Raw genomic sequence first — 21,893 nt, forward strand, 5'->3', positions numbered from 1 at the left:
TCCTCTAATCTCTTTGGTGGCAGCTTGGACGGCCCGCTCTGTGAGAAAGTGCAGGGCAAGAAAGCACAGGGCCTGGCACGTGGTGCGTCTCTATAGTCTAACACTTGGCTTAACATCTCCTAGATCCCTTTCAGGATGTCCGTGGGGGAGAAAAGGAAGTTTCTCACTCATTCACTCTTTTGATGAAGATATATTAAGCACCTGCTTTGTGCCAGGCCCGTCACTACTGTTGGACTCAGATAGAAAATTCCATTCGACTCGACTTTGAAAATTCTAGGTAGTTGCTGGTAAAAGCAGAGTCATGTTCATATCACCCATTAGATCATCACTGTCATTAGCCCAATCACATCTCTTTGAGCAGGGAGAGCTGACAAGTGTTAAGTACCAGGTAATATAATTGATATTGTGCACTTATTATCTTAATTTAAACCTCACAACAACCCATTGAAGTTGGTAGTATAAACACTTTTATAGATGAATAAACCGAGGTTCAGACAAAACTAGTTAACGTTTGAGTCATGTATTATGTACCAAGGGCTGTGTTGTGTTTATATGAGTCATGCTTAATTCTCAAATCAGTTCTATGATATTCAACAATAATTATCCCCATTTTAATAATGAAAAGTCTGATACTCCTGGAGGTTAAATGTATTGCTCAGGTCATATAAGTAAGTGGTATGACTTGTATAAAATTAGTAATTATATACAGCCTCACACTTCAAAGCTAGGATAGAGATTTCCCTTGTATTCCCACCCAGTATTTTTGCCTTCAGAAGTAGATCGGAGATGAGATCCCTCTCAAGGCTCCCTGTCCACCCCCTGCCTGTCCCGGTGCATTGGCACCTGGGAATGCTCAGCGCTGTGCTGGCCATGTCCTGTGGGTGCTCTGGTGTCTGGGAACGCCTAGGACAGCCAGGCAGACTCAGCGTCGACTCAGGCGTCACAAACCCACAGCCAAGTTCTTCTGTGTCTCCCGTCACTGACCTTTCCCAGTACAGCTAAGAAACCTGTCTGCAGGTTCTGATTAGAACCAGTGGCTTCCATTTACACCTCAAATTCAAGAGGTTGTATATTTGTATTTCGTTTTTAATCTAGGACAGCTAAAGGTCAGTTGTAGAGAATATACGTGATGCAGAAAGGAGTATTTTTAAGTGGAAAGACAAACCATAAATACTCAACTGATAATAATTAACCTTTTCAACACATTGGCATTTCCAGAGCTCTTGGGAAAATATAATTGTACCTTCTCACTTATTTTTGGTTTTTAAACTTCCAGTAGTTCTTTTTCCAACCTGGAAGCCTCCTCAGTTCCTGCGTTTTCCATTTGTTTATCCCACTAATATTTACTGAGTACCTGCTGTGGGCTGGGAACTGTAGGTACAGCTGTGAGCAAGACTCAACGTAGTTAGTTATAACCATGATATATGGCACATGGTTATAGGAAAGTGTGAGGTGCTGTTAAAGTATTAATAATAATGGGGGAGGGAAAAGAGTTGTAAAGTCAGGAAAGGCTTTCTGGGGGAGTTGATATTTAAGCTGGGACCAGAGGATAAATAAGAGTTAGACATGGAGGGAAAGGGTCATGAAGGAAGCTTCCAGGCAGAGGGACTAGCACGTAACAGGAAGGCCCGAGGCAAGCAAGAGCTGGGCTACCCCAGGGGCTGCGGAGCAGTCAGAGACAGGAAAGCACGTCCAGGAAGAAAAGCCACAAGTTGGAGAAGGAACTTTTTTCTTCTTTTTAAAAATTAGTGGCTTAAAAATGGATACTTCTGGGAAAATTGGTAATGTTGCTGACCCATCATTATTCCCATGGCATAAAAGATGAAGGGGCCTTGTTTTAAGGGTGTTGCTATGAGGAGAAGTAGAAGCCAGTAGCTAAAAGGGGCCTGGGGGAGGCGGGGAGGGCTGCGGGGTGACTCTGATTCTGGGGGTTCTGTCTCCTCAGGCCTGAAGACCATTGTGGGTGCCCTAATTCAGTCCGTGAAGAAGCTGTCGGATGTGATGATCCTGACAGTGTTCTGCCTGAGTGTTTTCGCCTTGATCGGGCTGCAGCTGTTCATGGGGAATCTGCGAAACAAGTGTGTTGTGTGGCCCATAAACTTCAATGAGAGCTATCTTGAAAATGGCACCAGAGGCTTTGATTGGGAAGAATATATCAACAATAAAAGTAGGTGGCCCCTTCTCTGCAAGAGGAGAAAGAAAAATCTGTCTCTAGTTTACAATGTCAGAAGCTGTCACTGGGCTTTAAAAAGTAGTTGGGCCGGAAAGGAATGCCAGCGCTACTGAAAGTAGCCTTGGGGAGTTACTCCCTTTCTCCGAGGTAGGACTGTGTTCAGAAGCTCTCAAATATGAGCCCCTTCCCACCCTCTTCTCTTACTTTAAAACCCAAAATGAAATGTTATAGCTTTGTCACATGTACCCCTAAACTTTTGCTTTGAAAATCAGGCTTAGTAGTTTGATAGAAAGCCTTTTTCCCCCTAGCTGGGTTACAGGAGATATTTAAACATTCGATCCAGAGTATACCTCGCAAGTTTTCTCAATTCTGTTTTACAAGACCTCAGTAATCAGTCTGGTCTAGGGAGTCAGGTAATCTCTAAGGCACTGTTTTATCCTATTACAGTTAAGGGGTATTAATAATTTCATTTCAGGAACCAGATCACTTGGGTCTTACACTAAGGAACAGTTGGTGTAGTAGTACTTCTATAAAGTAATGGGAAAGAGTTAATATCACTGTTAGTCACTCTTGAGAAAATAAAGGCAGGTAAGTAGCCATAAGAAAATGTTGCAAAGCGGGTTTCAGGGACACAGAGTTAAGGGAAACATGCCTTCCTATTTAATATAGGACATGGTAACTAGTGATCAGTGAGGATAGCTAGTTTACCTGTGTTGAAGAGAAGTTATAAGGTAGAAGGATAAAGTTGTATAAAGGGGTAAAGAATCAGAAAACTCTCTTAGGCCTCTTTGATTCAAGTACCAGAACCTGGCATACAGATCTGAAGTACCAGTGGAAAATGTCTGTGAAAAGGACATTGCATTAAGGACTTTCTGGTAGCACTTTTAATTTTTAAATATGTAGAGCAAAATGATGGGGAATCATTTTTATCAGGATTCATGGCTGTCAGAAAAGATTTATATGAACTGAAATCAATAACTGTTTCTGCTGGGACTAGTTAGGAACCATGTAACCTTATTCTCTTCATTCACTTAAATCTGCCTTATTCATTTCCTGCCTCTTCAAACTTTTCTAGCAAATTTTTACACAGTTCCTGGCATGCTAGAACCTCTACTCTGTGGGAACAGTTCTGATGCTGGGTAAGTAGCTCCTCTAATTTTATTCTTCTCCCTTAAAATAATGTTTCAGATAAAGATGGCAATATTTTCACTTTTCCTTGTGCTACTGTAGTAGACTCTAGTTGGATCTAACATATTGGGCCTAAGGTATTTCTTTAAAAATTGACTTGGCTACTTTGTTTCTTTCCTCCTTTTCCTCTTCTCCTTTTCTCCTCTTTCTCCTCCTCCTCCTCCTCTTCCCTCTTCTTCCCATTCTCATTTGTTGGCCTGGCTCCATAGATGATTGTTCATTATTTCCAAGGTCATAGAGATGGCTTACAGCTGATGCAGTAGGATTGTGTGGAAAAGCCCTGAGCTTCTCTTTCTTTCCTTAGGCAATGCCCAGAGGGATACCAGTGTATGAAAGCAGGAAGGAACCCCAACTATGGTTACACAAGCTTTGACACTTTCAGCTGGGCCTTCTTGGCATTATTTCGCCTTATGACCCAGGACTATTGGGAAAACTTGTATCAGTTGGTAAGTAGTACCTCTTTTTCAAGTGTTACCTCTTTTTCTTTGGTGATAGAATTTGCATGAGGAAATGTGTGGTCGGGCACTTTTCTGTGTAAGAGACTTTTTGTGAAGACGTTATACAGGCCTTAGGATGGCATTTCTCTGGTTACAACATTAAGTGAATTCTTCCATCTCTCGTTCCTACTTCTCTAATGCTCAGTCATGCGTAGCTGTAGAGGTCCACAGCCTCTTGCCTGGCCTGGGAACCTGCTGTCTCTACCTGCTTTCGAATTGTTTTACCAAACCACCTGCAGTATTTCTACTTTTGGGTTTGGGGGCTTAGGGCATCATTTTAAGAACTATTAATTAAACATAGTGTGAAAGGCATTATGCTAGACATTATAAAAATTAGATTTCTATCCACAAGGACCTTGAGTCTAAATATATCAACATTTTTGTGATTTGTGACACGTTTGGACTTGTTCAAGCAGGTTGTGACCAATTTTTTTAAATGGTCAGTACCATTCCATTGGGCTGCATTGGTGACTCTGGGCGAGTCATTTAACTTTGTTTGTTGTGATGGAGCAGTTGGTGTAGGTGATCGCAGAGGGTCTTCCAGCTTAGAAATTTTATCCTAATTCATTGTTTTCTATTCAACCTTGGCATTAGATGATGCCATTTAGTTTGAGAATGAGAAACATGTCCCCTCAGGTGTGAAGAAACCTCTTTGAAGGAAGCATCTAATGAGATCCCCTAAGGAGTTCTTATTTTCTGTTGGACAGCCTAGAGTTCCCTCAGGTTTGAATCTTTCTTATGAAGTATTTATGACTAATGTAAAATTTCATTAAATACTTGTAGTTGAAAAGGCTAAAGATGAAAACTAAGTGATAGTGGGTCATATCCACATAACCTAAAACTTTTTTGATTGATATCTGTTTGCTCACTGTTAGTGAAAGAATAGTTCTAGGATACTCTACCTTTTTCTTTTTTCCCATTATCCTTTATGTCATATTTCTCTTCAAAAACATATGCTATTACAAAAGAAGAAGGAAGGTTATCACTCAAGATGGGGACTTCCTATGACTTGGACCCGATCCCAGAAATGGAATTTATCTGTTAATTCTCTTTAAGGACCAGTAAATAAATGAGCTAAAATCTTATATTCTTTTCTTATACTTGTTTTAGAACCAACTGACAAAGTCTAATAGAATTCTTAGCCCCTCTGGGCTAAGAGGAATATTCCTTCTGTAAAAGGAATATATGAGTATCTGGAAATAGAAAAGGGCTTATGTTGCCACAGTGAATGGGAGATTCACTGTGAATGGGAGATACTGACATTTCCTGTGAGTCAAGGTTACGAGAAGCCCTCAGCCTTTGGGCATGTGAAGTGCTTTGCAATGTGAAGGAGTGCCACGGGATGAGAGACTGTCCCGTTCAAAATGCAGTAGTGCCCCTGCGGGGGACGCTGGCCCGCAAGTCGTTTTCGGCCAGGTATATTTGATTCAGGTGACTCAGAAATGGTCTTTATCTCTGCAGACCTTACGAGCAGCTGGGAAAACGTACATGATCTTCTTCGTCTTAGTCATCTTTGTGGGTTCCTTCTATCTGGTGAACTTGATCTTGGCTGTGGTGGCCATGGCTTATGAAGAACAGAATCAGGCAACACTGGAAGAGGCAGAGCAAAAAGAGGCTGAATTCAAAGCAATGTTGGAACAACTTAAGAAGCAACAGGAAGAGGCACAGGTAGGTGATTAGTTCTTGGCAGTGGTCCTGCCTGCCAGATCACTGTGAGCAAGCGCCCAAATAATTGCCACTCCAGTTGCTCTCTTCTAGGCATATTGTCAAATAGAAGTTATAGATCTGATCAAAATACCTAATTAATAGCTGCACATGGTCGGTTCAATTATTCCGTTTGTCTTAATGGCCACATTATTTGTAATATGTTCTTTGGCTGAATTTCTCAACTGTTCTGTGTTCAACTGCCATGATGGCTGGGGAGAAGAAAGAGTGGCCGGAGCGGTGTATACTGAGCTTCATGTAAGTGTAACCTTTGTGTTGAAGAAAACATTAGGGTCTCCTTCAGAGGTTCTTGGTGGTCTTAAAAAAGTATCGATTATAATTAAAAATAAGTTATAGGTAAAATACTAAAGTAAAGTTTGAGAAATTTATAATCTACCGCCCTAATACTTTACTTTCTAATCCTTGTCTAAAATATACATGTATTTTCACATTGTCAGGCCCACATGTATAATATAGTTTCATTTCCTGTAATATATGTCCTAAGTAGTTTTTTTTTTAATTTTTTATTTTAATTGTTGTTGTCCTAAATAGTTCTTAGCATTCATTTTTAGAGTTGTCCAGAAAAGTTAGTGTGGTTCCGAGAAGGCAGCCAGGTTCTTATCTGCGATACTCAAGAGAATAAACCCCAAAGTTCTCACCACTGGGTTCTGCTCTGATTACTTAGTGCTGTGTGCTACAGTACAGATTCGGCTCGCAAATGGAGATGGCCAGGCCCTGGCCACAGTCTCCTGACTGGCTGGTTTTCCTTCTTCCTTCATTCCCTCCCTTCTCTGTCTGAGGGAAAGGAACTGATCGGCACTAATTGCTTGATTTCTGGTGACTTGGGGCAATTGCTTCTGATCTGGTCTGTTGCTCTGTGGCCCCTCTCCTAGGCTGCCGCGATGGCCACTTCAGCAGGAACCGTCTCAGAAGATGCCATAGAGGAAGAAGGCGAAGAAGGGGGAGGTTCCCCTCGGAGCTCATCTGAAATTTCTAAACTCAGTTCCAAGAGTGCTAAGGAAAGACGTAACAGGAGAAAGAAGAGGAAGCAGAAGGAACTCTCTGAAGGAGAGGAGAAAGGGGATCCTGAGAAGGTGTTTAAGTCCGAGTCAGAAGATGGTATGAGGAGGAAAGGCTTTCGGCTGCCAGACAACAGAATAGGGAGGAAATTTTCCATCATGAATCAGGTAAACTCCTTGCCCTGGGCCAAATAGCCCAAGAAATTCTGGTTTGCCTAATCTCACTCGATTCTCTCATTCCCCTTTGGCTTTCCATTTTCCAGACCCATCCCTGCATCCTCAGACCTGCCTTTCCATGTTCCATATTGTTCTCCTCTAGGAAGAACTAAGTATTCCCAGCGTATCAGGACCATCCTCTGCTCTAAAGCCAGCCCTAGGTAGATGTGATGACCTGTGGCAGACTTGCTTCAGCAGTAAAGTCCGTCTCACCAGCAAGCCTATGTTCTAAAACATTAGCAAGAACTTTTCTCCTCTTAGCATCTGAACATCAGAACTTAGCACAAACAACTGTAGATTTTTAAAAAATAGATAAAACTCTTTAGGTCACTTTATTTGAGCGTGGCAAGTTCTAATAATTATTCTAGATATATAGTGTCATGCTGATAAATTTACCCAACTTTGATAAATGGAGAAACTAAGAGAAAAAGAGTGGGAGGACTTACGGATAATTGTTGAGAATTCTATTGCTATAAATATCATCACATAAAAGGTATTTTTGGATTTCAAAGAACACCACCAAAATCTAATTCTTAGGCTATGTAATTCCCCATTTTAAAGAAACACTGAAAAATTTGTGAGATATAGACTAGATCACAGTTATTGGTTATGGCGTTCTATCCATTGTATTCTCTCGTTTCCCAGGGATGATTCATGTCTCTCTTTTTTGTACCTCTTGCTTCCTCATTCCTTCTTTTGCTAGTCCTATTCATTTTATCATAGCAAAATCTCTTGTGTCCATCCCCTTCTTTCTATTCTTGTTAATCTTCCCTTTGTTCAGATTTTTGTATTATTTTGTTCTTCTGCTGTTACCCACTTTAGTGCATTTCCTCTGGTCCTTCTCCCTCTCCTCTGTGTTTTATAAACTATCAGCAGATTGCTTCCTATCATCATTCATCACCAAGTAGTTATGGAGTGCCTACCATAGGTGAAGAATTGCTAGGTCCTAAAGATTAAAAGATGATTAAAATGCCGTCACTGTCCTAGAGAGCTTATGGTGTAGTAGCATGGCCAGATACATTTAAAAGTTACTTATATAATAGTATCGACAGCATTATTTCATAGTTGAGATATACTGGGTTGTTTTGGAGGGCACAGATCTATGCCAACCTGTAGGTTCAGCCAAGATTTTCTGGGGAAGATAAAGGATAAATTGCAATTAGTTGAATAGTGTGTGTGTGTGTGTGTGTGTGTGTGTGTGTGTGTGTGTGTGTGTGTGTTGGTGAGGGAGCAGTTAGACTGAAGAAAGAGCATTTGAAGAAAAGCATATTCCGGTTTAGGTATACCAAGTTGAATTATTTGTTGAATAACCAAGTAGAGAGGTCTTTTTGACACAGGTATAGAGAATTGATAAGCTCATAGAAGAGGTCCTGAACTAAGAGGTGATTATTGAAATCATGAAACTTGATGAGATTACTCAAAGTTATTGTGTCCAGTGAAGGAACAGTGTGCCAAGGACACAGCCACTGGTGTTCGTGGGCACGGAGATGGAACTCATGAAGGAAAGTAAATGAGTAGTCATTCAAGGGACTAAGAGCCAAGAGTTCAGTGAAGCTGGGAGAACACAAGGGCTGGAGAAGGCTGGGGGGTGATTAATAGACTGGAATTTAACAGAGATGCTTTGTGAGATCAGAATTGGAAATATTTGTTGATTTTGACAATCTACGTCATTGGGACCTTTAAAGACACGTTTCTTTCTGTACTGGGTAAGGATGGATGCCATATTGGTTGGGAAGTGGGACCAATGAGTGTAGACTTCTCACTCAAGCTTATTTAAATAATATGGATGAAAATAAGCATTTTTATGAACTGGGGGCAGGGAGGAATCCAGAAGAAGGTGAGGTGGAGGTAGAATATGCGGTAGAATAGAAAATAGAGCACAGTCTTGGAAGATGTAGTCTCTAACAGGAAAGGGGCATCTTGTCCCCCAAAACACTGAGAAAACAGGGAAGGATGGGCACAGATATGTTTATAGATAGAGAGTAGGAAGTTGAAGAAGATGATACCTGACCATCTCTAGTTTTTAATAATGTTGGAAATTTGAAATCTTATTAAAGGAAATGAGAGGTTGAGTAGGGATTTTAAAGAAAATGTTGACAGTTTAGGATAGTTTTTAAGAAAAATGGGAGGGAGAATGCCCCTAATCAGATTTGCTCTATTTGCTAATGAAGTCCCAACCCTTTAGCATGAAATTTACAGCACTTCCCCTGGACACAGCCTGCCTTTTCAGTCTCTGGTCACTGTGTGCCCTTGAGCACCCTGTTCTTAAACTGAATGCCCTCCTAGAGGCTTCTAATATATGATGTTTTCTGTCCTCTGTTTTGCTCCAGAAACACTCTAAGACATCCTATTTTCCCGTTGCCAAATGTCTACATCATACTTATTCTTCACATTCTTCTCTCAAGAAACCTTCCCTGACCTCCCCCATTCCACACCCAATTGAAAATCGTTTAATCTTTTCATTATATTTTATACATACCTCTTTACTGTCTGGGGTATTATTTTTTATGTTCATATCCTCTTCTGAAAGTCCCAAAGTCAAGGTCTGTTTCTTTGCACATTGCTGGCATTCAGATATTTGTTGGACAAATAAATAAGGACTTTTATAAAACTGATTTGACTGGTCTGGGACTTCTTCATGGCCTGGAGCCATCTGTCTCACCTGTCTTCACCTCACCTTTCTCCTACTTCAGCCTCTTTTGGGGAAAAGTATGAATGCAGCCTTACTGTAATCCACCCCTTGTCTTTGGAACTGTCACTGCCCTGGTTAATGAATACCTTAGCGCAGTTAACACATTGCTACTGAATGCTCTCTGATCATCTAAACACTTTAGCCCAGAGTTGCACTGATTGCTCCATGGCTCAGAACTTAAATCTGGGCTTCTGAGATGTCCTGCTTTGCATGAAAATATTCACTTCCTCTTATTTCCCCATTTGAAACAAATTGTATCAGTAGGTTTCTAGATGGTATTTTAGAGGCCATGGCTGACTGCCAGGACTTGATTAGAAATCCTACCCACAGTAATAGTCTTTGTTCCAGGACTCTCCTGCAGTGTCTCTGATTTTATCTCCAGGGAAGATTGAGGAAACTGAGGCCTGGAGAGATTAATTAACTTGTCTAACGTTGTGTTGCTAGTAAATGTGAGTCAGGATGTGAACCAGGTTCTTCCGACTGCCAAGCCTGTGCCCCTGGTCACTACAGCCTGTAGCCATCCCCTCCTCACTCTCCTCCGCACGTGCGGGGTCGTGTCTCCTGGGGGCGCACCAGTGAATGTGGCTTCAGTTGCCCCACAGCACAGTTCAAGTGTATGTCAGTGTCCTTTACTGCCAGGTGTTCTGACATCCTCTGAGACATCTGCCTGGCCTATCTCCTACCCATTCCCCTATAAAATTACTGTTGTGTTTTTAGGGCTTAGGACACTTTATAAATATTAGGTCGAGCCCACTTTTGCAAAGTATTTTAATTACTGTTTTGCAGCATTTCTCTCCTTCTTGGTATTAGGACCCCTTTGTGTTTTTAAAAATTTTTGAGAACCCTAGAGAGCTTTTTAAAATGTGCTTTCATCATATTAGAAGTTAAATTAAGAAATTTAAAACTACTGATTTAAAATATGATAAACTGATTATATGTTTCATACAAATTACACATATTTTTGTAAAAATTAACTTGTTTAGAACAAAAAAATAGTGGAAAAAAGTAGTACCACTTACAGTTTTGCAAATCTCTTTGATCTCTGGTTTAAACTGGAATATCATACATGCTTCTGTATTCACTCTGTTGCGATACTTTTTGTTGTTGTTGAAGTATTGGAAGAAAATCTGGTTTTCTACTGGTGTAGTTAGGAAAGGAGGAATATTTTAATAACCTTTTAAGATAATTGTGAATATTCATCTTTGCTCCTGTTCCTGGACTGGGCAGTGGCAGTTCGAGGGTTAGTTACAACATAGAATCTGAAACTGTTTCTGTGTCAGTAACTTACTACTCTGTTACATTAAAGTCTCTGGTGGTGTTTTTCACCATGGATCGCTAACTCATTAATCATTTGTAGCATCATGCATTGATTACATTGGAACTACTGGCTCACTAAGTGGTACAGCTCTCCCAAGCACTGACACACAATATTCAAAAATCGCATATATTATTATCACCACCAATCTCATCAGAAAAGAATATTAAATGTTGCAAAACCTGTAAGGCTCACAGTGGCCACTGTATGCTCATGAGAAAATGAGAGTGATAAAGGCAAATGTGTTAATATTATTATGAAACAGTTTTGACTTTGTGAGCCCCTCCCCTAACAGGGTCACAGGGACCCCGGGAGTCCCAAGACTACACTTAAAGAACCACTGCTATAGTGGAAAGAAAAAGTGAAATATGGCATGGAAATAGAACATTTAAATCTCCAATTTATCACAGTTTAAATATCTCAGTCATTATTAAGCCTCATGCCAACAGACAGCTCATGCAGATGCCCTGAGATCCTGAGTTACATTTTCTGTGAAATGTGAGGCTGTTAAGAGCACCCAAGAGCCATCTCTCAAACAAACACCTAGACTTAAGGTGGTATTTTTAGTTAGCTGTTATGTGACAGCCTGTAAAGGACCAGAAGCTCCTGGTTGGTTGACAAGAAAGATTTTGGAAATGGAGAATAAGGCCTACCTATTTCATAGACCATCTGGATCCCAGGGTGATAAAGCCCTGGGTTCTGAGTCATCTGACCCCTCCAGTCCAGGGAAGTTGAGGGTGGGGAGGGGGCTGGGGTGGGCAGCTAAGGACATATGGCCTCAGGAAATGGACTAGATATTGTATACAGGGTACAAGGAGCAGCAGAGCAAGTCTTCATTTTTCCTTCCTGCGTGTATTGCACTCAACTCTGTTGCCAATAATGGGGTAAGGAATTGAAGAATAATAGATAAAGTGTTTCCTTTCAGTGTGTGCTATCTCAGGGTCCTGATTTCCAAGTGGTCCCCAGTTACTGATGATCATTATCTTCCTTATCCCTTTCCTATCAGTTAAGAATATGAGGGGGAGCCCCCAAAACCAATATGTATTAAAAATTGCATATTTATGCTCACATGTTGATACTTAAGTCACCTTCAAAGTATTTGCTGTTTCTTGCAGTGCATCTGTTGAGACTTTCACTGCTCAAAATAATTTCTGAATTCATTGATTTTGATGCATTTTAGTGCTTCTGTCATTTCTTGTTTCACCTCTTCCACATCAGCAAAGCATTTCCTTTTGAGGATTTTTTAAATCAGGGAAACAAAAAACATTGCTCAGAGCAAGATCTGGTGAATAGGGAGAGTGAGGCATGGGGCTTATACTGTTTTTTGGTCAAAAACTGCTGAATACTCAGCATGGTGTGGGCAGGTGTGCTCATAAATCATCCATCACAAAATGGGCAAATGTGTTGAAAGACTCTTCAAAAAAAATTCACTGAAGCTGAACACAGCCTCTCACCACAACACCAGCTGGTACACTGATACACATGGGTTCCTAGAACACTCACTTAGTGGGAGAAGCCTGTACTACAAGGGGCCCTGCCCCTTGTACATAATTCTGTTTTAGGGGCGTTCCCCTCTCGTAGTCTGGTGTATTAGCTCTCATATAGTATGTAGTAGTATTTCCTGTGAGGCTACAAGTTTCAAGAGGTTAGGGACCCTATTGTATGCCTTGTTCATCACTGTATCCATATCACTTAGCACACAATAGGTATTTAATGATCATTTGTCAAATAAATCATATTTCTTTCCTAATATGGAGACCTAATATATCAGGGAGTGTTAGCACCCAGCATTCAGACCTGGGAAAGTTGCTATCAGAAGTGAAGTAGTGACGAAATGCAGGTATGGAACAGTGCTGAAGTGGGTGGCTAATTTACAGTATATAATCTAAATACATTTTAATTAAATTAAATGTTGTACCTACAATGTACAAAGAACTCTAGGAAAAATAAAGATGAATCAGACAGTATGCTCTTAAGGAGAAAATGTGTGCACAATGTTGGCTAAAAAGAGGAGATAAAGCATGTATTTAAAGAACTGTATTAAAAAGTAGAGCATAGTAATCTGAAAGAGAGTCTCAGTGGTGTGGGGAGATGAAGAAAGTTTGTCGAGGAAGAAGCTGCTGGACACTGGGGAACGAAAGTGGTGAGAGTAAGTTAGGGTGGAACCTCGAAGTTATCTTGACTGCCTTTCTTAGGAGTGATGATGTTAAAGGTGATCATGGGCTTTGGTTAAGGAGCCCAGGAGCGTCTGTGTCCCGTCATGCCCTGGCCATATTTCTCTCCAGTGTGGCCGCCGAGGCAAATGCACCAAACATGCCCAAGGCACAATTTATTAACATGTAAGTTTATGCTTTGAACCTCTCAGTGTTCTATGTTAAACTGAACTAAACATATGGGTAGAAACTCGAGGATACTTCCTCTCTCCCCTAAATCCAATCTTGGGGTCTTACTATCTCAATCCTGTTTGTATTCTCTGTATTTTAGGATGCTTTGGCATTTTAGGAGCCTTGCTGGCAGGGAAGGGACTGCCCCTCCCAGCACTAACTCAGTTCCTGGAGTTAGTGGGCTGCTTGCCTGGAAGTGTGCCTTTCATATGTAAATCAACCAATTCAGAAGCCTTATTCCCCAGCCTTTTTCTTTTATCTAACTCTCCCACACAAAGTCATTATTTCCCCTGCCTTAAATTGCTCCAGGGTCAGTTACTGGACAACTGTCCGATCCTAAACTTGCTCAAAAGTGCCAGCTCTGCCTCACCTGTTCCTTCTGGAGTAAACCACAGTCAAGACCCCGTGGCACACTTCCCCACCCCTGCGCCCTTTCTGCCTCCCTTACCAATCCTAGAACCTCCCCACGAGGCCCTGCATGACCTCTTCTCTCAGGAACTATCAGTGATAAACTCTTTTTTTTTTTATTATGCCATTACAGTTGTTCTATTCCCCCCCTTCATTCCCCTCCACCCTACCCCCCGTCCCTACCATTACCCCCCCTTTAGTTTATGACCATGTGTCTCAAGTTCTTTAGGTTCTATATTTCCCATACTATTCTTGTCCTCCCCCCTATTTTCTACCTACCATCTATGCTACTTATTTTCTGTACCTTCTCCCCCCTTCTCCTCCTCCCACTCCCCTGTTGCTAACCCTCCTTGAGATCTTCATTTCTATGTTTCCACTCCTGATCTAGCTGTCCTTTTAGTCTGCTTTCGTTTTAGGTGTGGTTGTTAATAACTGTGAGTTTGTTGTCCTTTCACTGTTCATGTTTCTTTAACTTCTTTTTCTTAGATAAGTCCCTTTAACATTTCATATAATAAGGGCTTGATCATGAGGAACTCCTTGAATTTGATCTTATCTGAAAAGCACCTTATCTGTCCTTCCATTCTAAATGAAAGTTTTGCTGGATAGAGCAATCTTGGTTGTGGGTCTTTGGATTTCATGACTTGGAATACCTCTTTCCAGCCCCTTCTGGCCTGTAAGGTCTCTTTTGAGAAATCTGCTGACAGTCTGATGGGGACTCCTTTGTAGGTGATTGTCCCCTTATCTCTTGCTGCTTCTAGGATTCTCTCCTTCATTTTAATCTTGGCTAATGTAATGATGATGTGCCTTGGTGTGTTCCTTCTTGGGTCCAACTTCTTTGGGACTCTCTGAGCTTCCTGGATTTCCTGGAAGTCTGTTTCCTCTGCCAGATTGGGGAAATTCTCCTTTATTATTTGTTGAAATAAGTTTTCCACTGGTGGCTGTTCCTTTCCCCCTTCTGGTACCCCTATAATTCAGATGTTGGAGCGTTTAAAGATGTCCTGGAGGTTCCTAAGACTCTCCTCATTTCTTTGAATTCTTGCTTCTTGACTCTTTTCTGTTTGGCCATTATTTGCTTTCTTCTGGTCCACTCCATTGATTTGAGTCCCAGTTTCCTTTTCATTGCTATTGGTGTCCTGTGCAATTCTATTCATTTCAATTAGTTTCACCTTCATATATTTGTCTAATTTGTGGCTATAATCAACCAGTCTGTGAGGATCCTGATCACCAATGTTTTAAACTGTGCGTCTGAGAGTTTTGCTATTTCTTCATTGCTTAGATCTATTGGCTCTGGGGCTTTGAGATCTTCTTGCGCCATTTTTGGTCTGTTCACGCCCTTTAAGTGTGAGAAGCGGCGCCTTGGACTCCCAGGTCGCTGGTTTGTGATGCTGTATGTGGGGGCGTGGTCAGAGCGGGGAAATGGCGACCACCTCTGCTGTTTCTCACAGCTGGGTGGGGAGCAGAGGCTTAGGTGGTTCACCTGGGCCGGGCCACTCAGAGTTGCTGGATTATGACCCTGTATGTGGAGGTGGGGTCAGAGTGGGGAAATGGTGGCACCCTCAGCTGCTGCTTGCCGTGGGGACCCGCTGGGAGCCAGTCCAATTGCCCGCACCCTCACTTGTCTATCTGAGCACAAATGCATGACCACAGTCAACCTGCAGCCCAGGTCCCTCGCTGTTTCCCCACAGTCGTTTGCTTGGTCTCTCACTAGGTCCAACCCTGCGCCTGGATTCCACGTGCCTGAGTCCGTCTGACCGAGTTTTCATGTGCTACCCCGCTCCGCCAGCTGCTGGTTTCGCCCCTCTTACCAGTCAGGCTGAAGAATTTGTTGTTAACAGACTTCCGAAAAGTTCAATTTTCTGTGTTCTGGCTGTGTTTTCTGTTGCTAATATTTAGTCGTCTCTAAACTTGGTTGTGTGAGAAGGCACAGCGTCTCCACCTATTCCTCCATCTTGGCGGAAGTCCGGATAAACTCTTTTTTCAAAGGTAGTTGTCTCTGTACCTGTTGTCTCTTTACCTTACCCGATTAAAAGAAAATCACAGGTACATTTTAAGACACTTACCTTCTGGCCAGCCACATTGTTTAGAAAAGTGTTTCTCAAACTATCTGTGGTGAAGGACCAGTTTCTATTTTCCCTAAGTTTTCATGAACTGATAGATACTATTGTAAAATAAAATAACAACGAATTTCTAGAAAAATGACCACATTCTTGGATGTTGTGGCCATCTGCTTGTAAGAGTTTCGAAATGCTTCTCCCCACCTTTCTATTTGTCTCGTTGCAAACCAGTAGCAGGTCTCTCACTCAGCACTCTTCTGTGGAACCAGACTAGGAGAACTGGTTCAGAGGAGTGGATCAGTGAGGGTGTCCAAATATAAATGTAAGAAGAGGGTTCCAGCTGGAGTGACTCAGTTGCTTGGGCATTGTTCCACAAAGTGAAAGGTCAATGGTTCAATTCCATGTCAGGGCACGTGCCTGGGTTGCAGGTTCTGTCCCCAGTTGTGGCATGTATTACCAATTGACGTTTCTCTCTCACATCAGTGTTTCCTTCCCTCTCCTTCTCCCTCCCTTCCCTTCTCTCTAAAATAAAAAAATTTTAAATAATAATAATTTTTTTAATAAAATAAATGTGGAATAAATGTGGAAAAGAAGAGGAATAGCAAGCAGTAAGTTGGATGAGGCCTTGATCCCTCTACTAATCCAACAATACAGAGGAAGGAAGTGTCAGAACGGGCCGTGCATGTGTCCGTTCACACAGTGAACTGTGTTAACACACAGTGACACTGTCCACTCATGAATGAGACTTTGTGAACGTACATTCTGGAATCTGACCAATGCAGCTTCCCTTCTCTGGTTCAGGGTTGGGGCAAAGGAGCAAAACAAATCAGAGTGATTAGCAAAATTGTAAGAAATGTTGCATGTGGTGTGTATTTAACAGTAACGTTTATTATCAAATAATCTATGGTTTAGTTTTCTTGATGTGGCCTCCAGTGATCAAATTCATTTATCATCTCAGGGATTTGTGAGTTGCTTTGAGCCATGGCAGGAAAAGACTACATAACGAGGGAAATACAAATGAGAGTAGAGTATGATGGAACTAGAAATATCCAAAGAAAATGTACCCATCGGGCCTCAGGGGCTTCATTATAGAAAGAGATCGGAACTGGCAGCATTTTGAGTCTAGAACTAGAAATGGAGTTATATATTACAGAGGAGCCCTACAGCCCCTCCAGGATTATCATCAAAAGTATTATTTTATATATTTTTTCATTGTTTTTCAAGTACATTTGTCTTCATTTTCCTGCCACCACTTCCCCCTTTAGCTTTGCCCATGGGTCCTTCATACATGTTGCTTGACAACCCTTTCTCTTCTTTTGCCCTGTCATCTCCCTCCCCCCTCTCCTCTGGTTACTCTCAGATTGTTCTTAATTTCAGTGTCTCTGGTTGTATTTTGCTTGCTTGTTTGTTTTGTTGAATAGGTTCTACTTATAGGTGAGATCATATGGTATTTGTCTTTCACCCCCTGACTTACTTCACTTACCAGACTGTTTTGATTACTGTAGCCTTGGTAATATAGTTTGATGTCAGGTATGGTGATCCACCCACTTTGTTCTTCGTTCTTAACATTGCTGCGGTTATTTGGGGTCATTTATGGTTCCACATAAATTTTTGAAATGTTTGTTCTATCTCTGTGAAATAAGTCATTGGTATTTTAATAGGGATTGCATTGAATCTATATTGTTTTGGGTAGTATGAACATTTTGATGATCTTAATTCTTCCAATCTATAAACACAGTATATGCTTCCAATAGCATGATGCTCTCTAGTTCCATCCATGCTGTGGCGAAGGGTAGGAGCTCCTTCTTCCTTTTTGCTGCATAGAATTCCGTTGTGTAGATATACCACCGTTTTTTGATCCACTCACTTACTGATGGGCAGGCAGCTAGGTTGCTTCCAGCACTTGGCTATTGTAAATTATGCTGCTATGAGCATTGGGGTACATAGGTTCTTTTGAATTAGTGTTTCGGGGTTAGGGTATAATCCAAGCACTGGAATTGCTAGATCAAAAGGCAGTTCCATTTTTAGTTTTTTGAGGAAATCCCATAATGTTTTTCATAGTGGCTGTACCAGTCTGCAATCCCACCAACAGTGCACTAGGGTTCCCTTTTCTCCACAACCTCTCCAGCACTTAATTGTTTGTTGATTTGTTCCTCATTGTGGTTTTCATTTGCATCTCTCTGATGGCTAGTGATGCTGAGCATCCTTTCATGTCTCTGGGCCCTCTGTATGTCTTCCTTGGAGAAGTATCTGTTCAGGTCCTTTGCCCATTTGTTAATTAGATTGTTTGTCTTCCTGGAGTGGAGTTGTGTGAGTTCTTTAAATATTTTGGAGATCAAACCCTTGTCTGAGATATCATTGGCAAATATATTTTCCCATACGGTTGGTTCTCTTTTCATTTTGCTGATTTTTTTTTTTTTGCTGATTTTTTCTTTTTAATTTGATGAAGTCCCACTTGTTTATTCTTTCCTTTATGTCCCTTGTTCTTGGGTACATACTGGTGAAAATATTGCTGTGTGAAATATCTGAGATTTTCCTGCCTATGTTCTTTTCTAGGACTATTATGGTATCACGACTTATATGTAAGTCTTTTATCCATCTTGAGTTTATTTTTGTGTATGGTTTAAGTTGGTGGTCAGGTTTTCATTTTTTTGCATGTAACTATATTCAGAAAACTACACAACACTGAAGAAAAAATTAAGGAAGACACAAATAAATGGAAGCATATACCGTGTTCATGGATTGGAAGAATTAACATCATCAAAATGTTCATACTACCCAAAACAATTTATAGATTCAATGCAATCCCTATTAAAATACCAATGACTTATTTCACAGAGATAGAACAAACATTTCAAAAATTTATGTGGAACCATAAATGACCCCAAATAGCTGCAGCAATTATAGGAAGGAAGAACAAAGTGGGTGGATCACCATACCTGACATCAAACTATATTACCAAGGCTACAGTAGTCGAAACAGTCTGGTATGGCATAAGAGCAGACACATAGATCAAAAGTTTATTTTAAAAGGTTTGTTTAACACTTCTATGCACTGTATTGGAGTCCCAGCCCTCAAAGAACTTTCAAAGTGGAATCATTTACAAGAAGGCGAAGATCTAATGTCTAAGGCAAAAATCTCATGTAGTTAAAAATTATTTTGAACATTTCTTCAGAGTCATAATTGGGCAAAAGCAAATATCTCAGGGAAGCAAGAAGGGTTGTCCAAAGTCAGTTGTTTGTCAAGTTTCTTTCTCCTAAAGCAGGGTGCAATTCCTTGGGACACTCGAAGGCTTCCCAAGCACAGATAGCTTTAAGAAACCTGATTCCTAGATGTTGAACTTACTTATTCCTATGCCCAAGATTAGCACTGGGGCCCAAAATCACACCAGTTCTTTTCTACTTTCCTCTTCACGGTTGGCTCCTCCCACTTTACCAAAGGAAGGCACGTACCTCTCTCATCCCAATGCTTATATAGTGCATTACCCTAAGGAATAAAAATCTTTGGGGTCAGTTGGAAATTGGACAATTGGGAATATTAATGTCTGCAAAGTTTCCTTTAATATAGGTAACGTAAATCCATTGTAAGACTTTCTGACTTTACCTCTTACACTCTTCTGTTAAGTGTGAAATGAAGTTATAGTCAAGGATGTTGAGATGCTTTAAGTTCAGGAGCTAGATGGTTATCACTGGGATACAAATTAATACATTTATAACCATGAGAAATGAGGTCATTTCTTTTTTTCTAATTCTACATTTTTTATTTTGTTAAGCTTTTATTTGTTTATTTTTAGACAGAGGAAAGGGGAGGGAGAAAGAGAGGGAGAGAAACATCAGTGTATGGTTGCCTCTTGCATGCCCCAAACACTGGGGACTTGGCCCACAACACAGGCATGTGCCCTGACTGGGAATTGAACTGGCGACCCTTTGGTTCACAGGCTGGCGCTCAATCCACTGAACTACACCAGCCAGGGCTATATTTGTATATCTTGGTCAATTGTGTTAATGAGAATAATAAAAACTCAATTCAGCAGAGTTTTTTTTTTAAACTGCTTAGATACTCATCACAGGAAAATTTAAATTTTTAAAAGTACAGTTTATGTTTTTTTGCAGAAAACTATTCAGAGGTAATGAATAAAATACACTGAAGTATAAAATATACATTAGCATAAAGTTCTCGAGGGAATGTGTACTGGCAGTATGAGTTGAAGGAGAAAGAAAGGAAAAATTTCTAAATACTAAAGAAGAGATTTATTTAAATACGTCAGTGCTGAGAATTATATAATTTACAAACATTTAAACTTTTGGTGAAAAACGTTATGTTGAACAAATGGCAAGTGATATCCACTTTTAAATTCCTTTTTGCCAAGTGTGGCGTAGAGCAAATTAAAGGCACACCGCATGTGAGCCCACAGTGTGAAAAATAGACACACAGATGTGTTTCCCAGGGCTTTGGCTGTATAGAGCATGAGACCACAGCATCGTTTCGGTGCTTGAGTGAACAATAGGTAAGATTTTTGAGTGGTTAACTGGTCAAAAACAGGCATATCTCACGGGTATGGGACCAGGAGAAGAGAGTAATAATGGGTATCGAACAGTAGTAGCAATTCAGCACCCCTAGTGCTGTCTGGAAACACTTGTGCTCTGACAACGAATGCAAGGCTGGGACCAGGCTGGGGAAGAGTGCAGCATTTACTCAGGGTCCGACGAGTCAGCTTCCCGTCTCATAACCTGCCAATCTCTCTTTTTCTGCAGTCACTACTCAGCATTCCAGGCTCCCCGTTCCTATCCCGCCACAACAGCAAGAGCAGCATCTTCAGCTTCAGGGGGCCCGGGCGGTTCCGGGACCCGGGCTCCGAGAACGAGTTTGCGGACGACGAGCACAGCACAGTGGAGGAGAGCGAGGGCCGACGAGACTCGCTGTTCATCCCGATCCGGGCCCGCGAGCGCCGCAGCAGCTACAGCGGCTACAGCGGCTACAGCCAGGGCAGCCGCTCCTCTCGCATCTTCCCCAGCCTGCGGCGCAGTGTGAAGCGCAACAGCACAGTGGACTGCAACGGCGTGGTGTCGCTCATCGGCGGTCCCGGCACACACATCGGCGGGCGTCTCTTGCCAGAGGTGAAAATAGATAAGGCAGCTACCAGTGACAGTGTAAGGAAGTAAACATATAGACCAAGGCTAGGCATGGCAGTCTCCCTGCTCCCTTCCTCTCCCCGTTCCTCTCATTCCCCGTGTTCTCTCCTGTGCTCTGCTTCCCTGGCTCTCCACTGGCTCCAATCTTTCTTACTCCGCCCCAGACCGGTTCTGTTTTCTCCCTCCAGGTTTGTTTCCATTTCTGTCTTCAGTCCTCGCCCCTCCCCCTTTACTCTTTTTTTCCCCTTTTACTTTATTCCTTGCTCCATTTCCCCCCATCTTTCTTTGATTTTGACTATTCCCCTTCCTACAGTATTTTAGGTCCCTCCTTTTATTTTACCTCTTTCTCTTTCCACTTTGGAAATTTCTGCCTGTTCCTGCCTCCCCTCTCCCACCTGCACTGACTGAATGCCTCTGGCCCGCGGATCCTGCCCACGTGGAATGAGAAGCATCGTGTCACACCACCAGTGACCAAGTCTGAGCGGGTTTGGAACTCCCATTGCTTCTCCCGGCCGTGTCCTCTCTCCTGGGGAAACAGCTTGGAATTTAAAGCTCTTATCTTTCTATTTTAGAAAGTAATACAGTTTTGAATAATTTTCCAAGGCTCCTCTGCAAGAATGAGGTGTGATTTTTTTCCAGAGAGGAAAGTGCATACATGATGCTGAGGGTGGGAGGTGGGCACCAGGGAGAGCCAGGCCAGGAGAGGTTAAGGAAAACCCTGCAAAACTGGACCTGGATGTCAAAGGGATTGAAATGGAAATAAATCAGAGGGAGAGATAGGAGGTTAAGATGGGAACACGTGGTGTATGGGGGAGGAAGGAAACGGGGAGAAAAAGATGAATTTTAAATGTAATCAATGCCAGGCTCTAAAGGAGCTGAATATAATAGCTGCAGGAAAATCTCTTGTCTAGGGGTTTGGAGAATGACCTCCCTCTTCAGGAAAACCATCTCCTAACATTTCTTTAAATTCTAAGCTGTTCATACCTTTTTCCTGGTTTTAAATTCTTATAATCTCAATGATCCTAATCCTTCCTACCTCTAATTCCTTAACTTTCCTCAGTTCCTCCTTAGCTGGTGTAAGTTCCTTAAGATAGCATGTCAGTCTGTTGTG

General features: G+C 41.6%; 1 protein-coding gene across 8 annotated transcripts in view; it reads left to right on the plus strand.

The window, feature by feature from the left end:
* The window catches only part of SCN8A (sodium voltage-gated channel alpha subunit 8), a 201,257-nt gene that overhangs the window by 115,792 nt on the left and 63,572 nt on the right, over positions 1–21,893 (plus strand). For all 8 annotated transcript variants that reach the window (XM_053661634.1, XM_053661638.1, XM_053661633.1 and 5 more), the window contains 6 exons: positions 1,946–2,167; positions 3,249–3,312; positions 3,666–3,807; positions 5,320–5,526; positions 6,456–6,749; positions 20,405–20,767. In XM_053661634.1, coding sequence (XP_053517609.1) covers positions 1,946–2,167; positions 3,249–3,312; positions 3,666–3,807; positions 5,320–5,526; positions 6,456–6,749; positions 20,405–20,767 — 1,292 coding nt within the window. The remainder of the gene's footprint in view (positions 1–1,945; positions 2,168–3,248; positions 3,313–3,665; positions 3,808–5,319; positions 5,527–6,455; positions 6,750–20,404; positions 20,768–21,893) is intronic.

This window comes from Artibeus jamaicensis, unplaced genomic scaffold (assembly GCF_021234435.1).
Source record: "Artibeus jamaicensis isolate MK-2021 breed Jamaican fruit bat unplaced genomic scaffold, CSHL_Jam_final contig_233, whole genome shotgun sequence".
Lineage (NCBI taxonomy): Eukaryota > Metazoa > Chordata > Mammalia > Chiroptera > Phyllostomidae > Artibeus > Artibeus jamaicensis.